The 8,330-nt window shown below is 42.7% G+C and overlaps 1 protein-coding gene across 1 annotated transcript in view; it reads left to right on the top strand.

Annotated features, from left to right (window-relative positions):
* The first annotated feature begins 4,861 nt into the window (after positions 1-4,861).
* TBC1D12 (TBC1 domain family member 12) overlaps positions 4,862-8,330 on the top strand; it is a 101,589-nt gene continuing 98,120 nt past the window's right edge. The window contains exon 1 of the mRNA XM_006035549.3: positions 4,862-4,930. Coding sequence (XP_006035611.1) covers positions 4,872-4,930 — 59 coding nt within the window. The 5' untranslated portion in view covers positions 4,862-4,871. The remainder of the gene's footprint in view (positions 4,931-8,330) is intronic.

The following is an 8,330-nucleotide window of genomic DNA, read 5'->3' as shown; positions in this document are numbered from 1 at the left end:
GGAAAGGCAGTGCTGCCTGCTCAGCACCATGGGCAGCCAGAGTCACCAATCACCTGCAGGCCAGATCCCACAAGCTGTATTTTGCTCACCACTGCTGTAGATGGATGCATCTTCTGCCAGGCAGGGGTCAGCAACTCTGGCTTCATTGTCCCCTTAACCCATTCTTTCCCCATGTACTAACTTTATTGGTAAACTGAGTCATGTACATTATATCAATATGAACACATTTAAAACAGAAATATTACATTAAATCCCATAGTCAATTATAATTGTGGAGGCTGGTAATTTAAGCAGGTTCAGATGGAGATTGGACAAATTAATGGAGCATAGATCAGTCAACGGTTATTAAACATGATAGAAGACACACTCATCTACAGAGACTTGACATATGAACAAAAGTGGGGACTGCAGGCAACCTAGGACTTTGGCTGTGAGTGCTGTGTTGTAGGTGGGGAAAGGCAGGGGACAGATTAGTTTGGATGGACTTTGCATCAGTGGCTCTCACCCTTTTTTTTCTGCGCCCCAGTACTGGAAGCAGATTGCGGCAGTGGCGGCTCAGGGGTTGGGGCGGGGAAGCTCATCTTTTCTGTGCAGCGTTGCCAGGATTGCCCCTGCGACCCACATTTGGGTTGTGACCCGGGGTTGGGAACCGCTGCTTTACATAAATATTCTTTCCTTTAGCATCTGTTCTTTGTCACTTGGAGAACCAGGATGACCAGTTGTCTGACCCAGTATGACATTCACCTTAACTCACTAATGTAGAACAAAACAAAATCCACATTTTCAGAAGTTCCAAAAACAGGTTGTTCTTCAAAGACTCAAGCCACAATCAGTGCAATGAAGCCCAACTAAAGCAATAAATTAATCTTGAAACTATTGAAAACCTTTTAGTAATCTATGACATTAAATCTGTCTGAAGTTTTACTATGTGGTTTGAGTAGACATCTGATATGTCTGTAGTCTTGTTCTTGAAAATGGTGCAAAAGGTATACATTTTTATGTCATCTAACATTACTTCCAGCACCTGGATGAAGAGGATTACCAACGCTGAAGACAGCTGGTGAATAATTTTATAGACTGTAAGACTTTAAGGCCCAGAGGGTACATTGCAATAATCTAATCAGACCCTCTGTATACCACAGACCACAGGATTTTATGCTGTAATTTTTGCATCAAGTTCATAACTTCTGTTTAAACTATAACATTAAAAAAAACATTAATTCAATTTAAAGGCTTCAGTGATGGATAATCCAACATATCCTTAGGTAGTTTGTCCTAGCACAGTTTATCTTCTCTATTAAAATTCATTAAACAGATTAAAATAGATTATTTATAAATTAAATTTGTCTGGCTTTATCTTGCAACCATTAGATCTTATTGGTTTTTTTTTACTGTGAGATAAAAGAGCCATCTATCAGCCTCACCAAATAAACTGACTTTATAGAAGGAAAAATTAGAGATAAATAGAAAAAAATTAAGTTGCAGGACAGATTTGCTCAGTGTGCTGCTTATTTCCTCTATTTGTGTTGTTGAGTCTGAAAGCAGAAACTCATTGAGAGGGCTTTCTGAGAAACTATGCTAGTATAAGAAAAGATTGGTGCTCAGTCACTCAGTGCACTGGGCAAGGGTGTCTGACAAACTTTTACTACTTTAGGGACCGCCCTGCTGGCACTCATGCCTATAGGTTCATAGGTTCATAGATGTAGTGTTGCAAGGGACCTGAGCAGATCATCAAGTCCGACCCACCCTGGACAGGAATGAATACTGGTCTCATATGACTCCTGGTAAGTTCAAGCTCATGCGACCCCAGCTTGGTAATTATCAAGCCTCCTTTTAAAGACCCTTAAGGTAGGAGTCAACACCACTTCCCTTGGAAGCTTTTTCCAGATCCTAGCTGCCCTGATTGTGAAATAGTGCCTCCTGATGTCTAGCCTGAATGTACTCTCAAACAACTTATGGCTGTTATTCCTTGTTACTCTGGGAGGTGCTTGGGGGAACAGGATTGCTCCCATTCCCCTATGGTCCCCCCTAGTACGTTTATAGATAGCCACTAGATCCCCTCTCAGCCTTCTCTTGTGGAGGCTGAACAGGTTCAGGTCCCATGGCCTCTCCTCATAGCATGTGCCCTGCTGCCCCCTGATGATGTGAGTGGCCCTCCTCTGGAGCCTCTTGATGCTGGCCACATCCCCCCTGAAGTGCGGTGCCCAGAACTGGACGCAGTACTCCAACTGTGGCCTGACCAGTGTTGCATAGAGGGGGAGATTCACCTCCTTGGACCTGCTCATGATGCATCTGTGGATACATGACAAGGTGCAGTTGGCCTTACTGACCACGTCCTCACATTGGCGGCCCATGTTCATTTTGGAATTGATAATGACTCCAAGATCTCTTTCTGCCACTGGGCTTTTGAGAAGGGAGTTCCCCGGCCTATAGGTATGCTGCTGGTTCTTACTGCCCAAGTGCAGTACCCTGCACTTGTCAGTATTGAATCCTATCCTATTCAAATTCACTCACCCCTGTAACCTGTCCAGGTCCAGTTGTATCCTGTCCATAAACCACAGTATTGCTGCATGTTGCATGGAGGAGGCATTGCATGGAGAACACATCATATTTATTTCTTCTCAAGAGTTGGGAACAAGACCCCACGTCTAAAATGCAGAACCTAAAGACCTGATATTCCCACCAATATGACAGCTGCTTAGGAACTCAGTTAGAGATTGGGTTTACTATGAGATTTTAATACTCTTAGTGATGCATGCCCCCCAGCAAATACATCTGGTGGTTGTTTCTGAGTTAAATTCATAAGCTATAAAGTTCTCTCCCCAGTAACAAAAAACTATACATTTTCTTTAACCAGCCTTAGATGTTGATAGTTAAATTCTTACATATCCAAAGTGAAATTTCCACACATTAACTAGATGACAGTACTAATTTAATAGTTACCAGTAGTCAGAGCTGACTCTAGTGGGGTGCGGGGCCCGGGGCAAATCAGCCTGTGCGGGGTCCCCTTTACACTGTGCAGGGCCGTGGTATCCCCGCAAAGAGGAGGGGGTCTCAATGCTTCTTCCGCAGCGCAGGGCTGAGCTGCCAGCTTCAGGCAAGCCCTGCGGGAGGGGCCACGGCCACTCCGCCTGGCTCTGTGGGGCCGCCCCAAAGCACAAGGCCCGGGGCAGTCACCCCAATTCTCCATGCCCTAGGAATGGCTCTGCCAGTAATGCTAGTTCTCCTAGGATAATTCTGCCTCTAAGTGTCTCTTTCTTCGAGATCACGACATTTCTTGGAATCCAAACCCTTTCCATATAGATACCAGAGCCTCGGGCATGGCACTATAATAGGATGGTATCATAGAATAAGTATCAGCCAACTGTAGATCAGTTTCCCTAGAGCTGGATGTGGCTCTGGAGAAACTGATCTAACAGAAGTAAGCTGAGAACACTTTGATTGTAGCACTGCTAACTCTTCATCACTTAAGAACATGATTAGCAATATGAGATGATTTGGGCCCTTGACTTACTTGCACGTGTAGGTTAATAAAGTAGGAAGATAGAACATAATTAGGGATTGTTGAGGAAATTAAGCCGAGGACTGTACAAATAATCTTACTTATAGCATTGGTGATGGGATCCAAACATAGCACTCCAATTAATTCACAATTGCATGGGCTACTTCAACAGCCCAGAATCTCTGAAGCAGAGTTGTGCTCTGGATAGTCTTCCTTCCTCCCATCTTCATGCTCCTTTGCTGAAAGGTACTGCAAGATATTACAGTGCTGGGTCATAACTGAAAGCTCTGTGCCACTAAGTAACACACTGAGACAGGGGCTTTTCCTTGGGGGAAGATCTATTTGCCTTGTAAGCCAGGTCTGCTGGTATACAGAAATACAAGGATTGGAACCTTAAACTGGCTTACTGAGGAGGAGAATTGGAAATCTCAACTCACTGCCAAGTTCTGGTATAAATCAGGTTAAAAAAACTCAAGGAAACTGATAGGTTTAACGGCTACTCCTGTTTTCAGTTATCTGTAAGAGATAGTTAAGCATACATCACTACTCCAAAATAAAGGCAAGCACAAACCTGTTTAGGACTTTGTATGATTTTGGCAACTTGGCTTTGTTGGATATAGCTTGTGGGGAATAGGGGGCTGGAAAGAGTTCAGTTTGGGAGGCAAAAAGTGTCACAGAAAAAGAGAGAAGGAAGTTTTAATAGAGACTAAACAAACAAGGTGGGTGGTCCTGGGAAAAGTTGAAAAGCTGGCTGGTTGAAAGATCTCTGGTGCTGTGGGAAAAGAAAATGGTCTGTGGTGGTTCAGTTTCTTCTCCTGTTAGCAAACTGAAATGTTAATGTTCTTTGTAAATAAATAAGAGTGCATCACAGAAACACCTGATCTTATCACTAGCTTCCCCTTCTACATACAAGATCCCTAGCTTTGCTATCTGCTCAAAGAACTGTTTTATGTCAAACAAGTCTGCTCCTCCTAAGTGCAAAACACACTGCTTCAAGCATTACTTGAAAGGCATGGAGATAGAGAAGAAAAAAGCAAAACTAAAACACCTACTTCATTACAATCATTATTATCAAAACTAGTCCCAGAAACTTCATAACCCAAAACTCTAATAGTGATTTGTGGCTCACATAATAAGAAGCATTTACTGCTTTTTAAAAAGAGAGTCTGTTTTAATTATTCCTCATTTAAACCTTTTCTTCCTCCAAAACTCCCATCAATAGAAGGAGGAATTATGTAGGAAAAATCCCTCTTGAACTGTGTTAAAGAATCTCTCTACCTTATACTGAGCATGCTCCACCTGGTTGCCTTTAAAGGTAGGTAATTTAGCAAGCTGTAAACTAGAGAAACTTTAGAGGTAGAGTTATTAAATGGAGGTCTTCTCTAGCCAAGAGTTGCTAAGAGAACTAAGCTTTTTCCCTTCTGAAATGTAAGTCTAGTAATACTGTTTTACTATTTGAATAGCTTTGCCTATTATAGGAAGCTGTTAGCTTTTTAGGTTTGATAGTTTCCTTAGGAAGGGAAGCTAGTTGCTTAGAGAATACTACAAGGAAAGTAGTGCTGCCATATTTCATCTCTGGGGCCTGTAAGTCCACAGAACTGCTGTCTGAATAGGGCTTGCCAAGCGCTAACTTCTCCTTCCCTTGATCCTGTTCCTCAAATACCTTTAGCAAGAACTTTCCTAGGCTTTCCAGCACTAACCAGAACAGGTTGCAAAATCCTTTTGCATTTTCTCAAGACTTCTCCTCTAATCTTGTTGACAACCCTTAAACCCCTCAAAATGTCAGGAAAAACAAAGTGTTATAGTGCTGCTTTAAAGATGCCTGATATGTTCCCTTGGAACCTGCTGTTCCATAAACCTAAGGTCTTTCTGTATTTCTTTAATTTGTAGTTTTATATGTGATTAGCATATGAAGACCCTGTCACAGGAGTATTTTTTTTCTACCTAGAAGTTTCACAGGAACCTACAGTATTCATGTATGTGATTAAACCTTTTGCTTTAACTGTTATTCCACTTTTCTAATCTGGTGTTAACCCTTTCCTCTCCCCTCTCCTCCCCTGACATTGTCCACACAAGAATAGCAAAAGGAAAGGAGTATCTTTCCCTTTCAACTCTAAGGTCAATTATCTGGGCTCATTCTTGATCTTTTTAACCCTGTTGATTTTACCTACTTTTTGAGACCTCCTCTGTCTTGGATTTTATTGGGTCCTTTCCCATTTCTCTTTTTGTGTTGTTCTTTCTCTAGTGCACCATATTTGAAGAAATTCTCTTCTTATTCCCCACCTATCTCTGTTAGGGGTTTGCTAGGAGCTTGGTTATGTTTACCTGCTTGCTTTCTCCCTGTGTGACCTTATGGGTGAGTCTCTTTTAGCTTTGAGATGAATAAGGCTCCACTTTACTTTTCCACCTTTGATTTTCTTTACATCATTTTTTTGTGTCTTCTGCTATCTTTTAAAAGATGTCTTGATGTTTCTTTAAAGTAGAATGCAACAAAAACTGAACCTTTTATCCAACTCCTCTTCCTAGCTTCCCCTTTCCATATCTGTTGAAAACACAATTATGGTATCCTCTTCATTACTCACATCTACGTATTGGGAATTAATTTGATTTTAATTTGATTTTTCCGTTTCTTTTTATATACAGTTTGTTGACTTATTATGTTGTTTCCCCTTCTGTAATCTGAAATTTTCCCATTCTTCTTGTCAACATTGTGAAAACACCTCATTATTTTGCCTGCTATGCTGCATTCTTAATCTTTCACTTCCCTTCTTCTATCTAGCTAAAATTAAGCATGTAACCTTTACCTTCTGTCACTATGCCAACTGTTCTTAGGCAGCAAACTTTTGAGAACCAGTCTGAAAGGGAAATTTTGGAACAAGAAATCATCCAGAGACTGGATTGTGTTAAGTATGTTTTAAATGGGAGCCAGGTATTCTTTATCCTGTTACCTGCATTAGTTTTTGTGACTCCTTTTGTGACTTCTTTTGCCTATGGGTTTATTGCTTGTTTGTGTCTCCCAGCACTACCCTGCTCCCTTGTCTCTTTGTATTCAAATTTCTCTGTCTTTATACACTGCTTTGTGCACATCCTTTCATAGTATCTGGTGAAATAAGCTTTTGTTGGCTGAAGCTCATGCTTTATATGAAATATATCTACAGTACTTTAGTTGCTCTCTAAGGTGCAAATCTGCTCTGCCTTCTACTATGCTGACTGGCACTTTCACCTCAAGCCCATGAGCTCATGTGTGTACTCTGTGTGAAGTTGTGGTTTCTGCACAGCCTTGCCTCTCCTTAGTGCAGTGTTGTTTATAGCTCCCCATGGCTTTTTTTTTTCTTGTCTTCAAGACTCTTTGCAGGATATTCTTTATACTGTTCTAGTGTTTGCATCCCAATTAGATGTTCCTATGTGCTATCTGCTTTGTTTCTTCAAAAGTTCTCCTCCGCAGCCTGTTGTGCCTTGCTTTCCGCTGCTGACTTTTCTATTTTGCTGCCTCCTTTCCCCTTCTCAACTTCTCTTTTGTCTTTACTTAGTATCAGAATCAAGCACTCTTAAATTCCCACACAAACCACTTCTGAGGTCTAAAGTGCTGAACTGGGGTTTAGAGCAGATCATATCAGGTAAGAAAGGAAGCAATGATCAATTCAGCTTCTGACCAGCAGTTCCCCTTTTTATGCTGTTATCTCCTCCCACCAAGCTCAGTGGGTATACCTTTACCCTTGTGAGCCAGGAAGAGGCATCTAGAACCCTGTTTATTGGTTCTGGCTTCATGGTTTCCTGATGACTGCTGAATTAGTGTGGCTGTCAAAGGACTGCCTCTAACAACCTTTCTACCACAAACCATAATCTACAGCTGTGGTTTTCAACATTTTTTTTCATTTGTGGACTCCTAAGAAATTGTGAATGGTGGTGTGGACTCCTTTGAAGTGTAAGTGTGAGCATTCACATACTTTTGATTGATCATAGTAATCTTTTATGGATTTCTTAGACATAGTCTGCAGACCCCCAACAGTCCTGACCATAGGTTGAAAACCACTAACATCCTTCTTTGGCTACCCTAAAGTATATTTACACTGGGGTCTTTGATCAGGGTTATAGCATCAGATTTTTTGAAGACTGCCTTTCTTTTTCAAAGTAGGCCTTTCTATACTGATTCTTGTTATTTCTTGTATTAATATTTACGTGAAATTAAATTAAATGCTGTGAACAGACGTACAGATGTGAACATAGTTTACGGTAGGAACTAACAGGAGTCAGGTGAAGCTGCAAGCGTTTTGAAAACCAGGCCCGGGTTGGGAAGCCCAAATCGGCCTTTGTCGCTGAACATCTCCGGCTTTGGGCCTGGTGGGGCAGACACGGGTGCAGAAAGTCTGTATGTGACCTGGGCCTACCCTTCCCTGGCTGGGCCCCGTGGGGATGACTTGTGCGTGCAGATGGGGGCATGTTTTTTGGCGTGTCTGATTTATTTTTATTTTTTTTTCTTTTCCTTTTAGTTTTGGGGTTTTATTACGTGTGTGTGTGTGTGGTGTTCTTATAAAATCCTCATCCCTTTCCCAGGCATCGCTCGGCCAGTACGAGGCAGGCGCTGGAGGCGGCAGCACCTGCACCAGCGAAGTGACGCCTCGCGGGCAGGCGGCTGCACTTGCCGGCGGGCTCCGGCGCAGCCCGAGGGAGCTTTCAGATGAAATACGGCCGCCGCGACCTACCGCGCGCCGGGGAGCTCTTCGGTGGAATACGGTGCAGGGCAGCGGCCCCACGCTCCTGGATAGTAGCGGATGTGGCGGGCTCCGCCGCTCTGCGCGTGCGTGACCCCGGCCCGGCCCCCTGGGCC

This window comes from Alligator sinensis, unplaced genomic scaffold (assembly GCF_000455745.1).
Source record: "Alligator sinensis unplaced genomic scaffold, ASM45574v1 scaffold472_3, whole genome shotgun sequence".
Taxonomy (NCBI): Eukaryota; Metazoa; Chordata; order Crocodylia; family Alligatoridae; genus Alligator; species Alligator sinensis.
The sequence above is the reverse complement of the archived record's forward strand: the minus strand, read 5'-3'. Positions and strand labels throughout refer to the sequence as shown.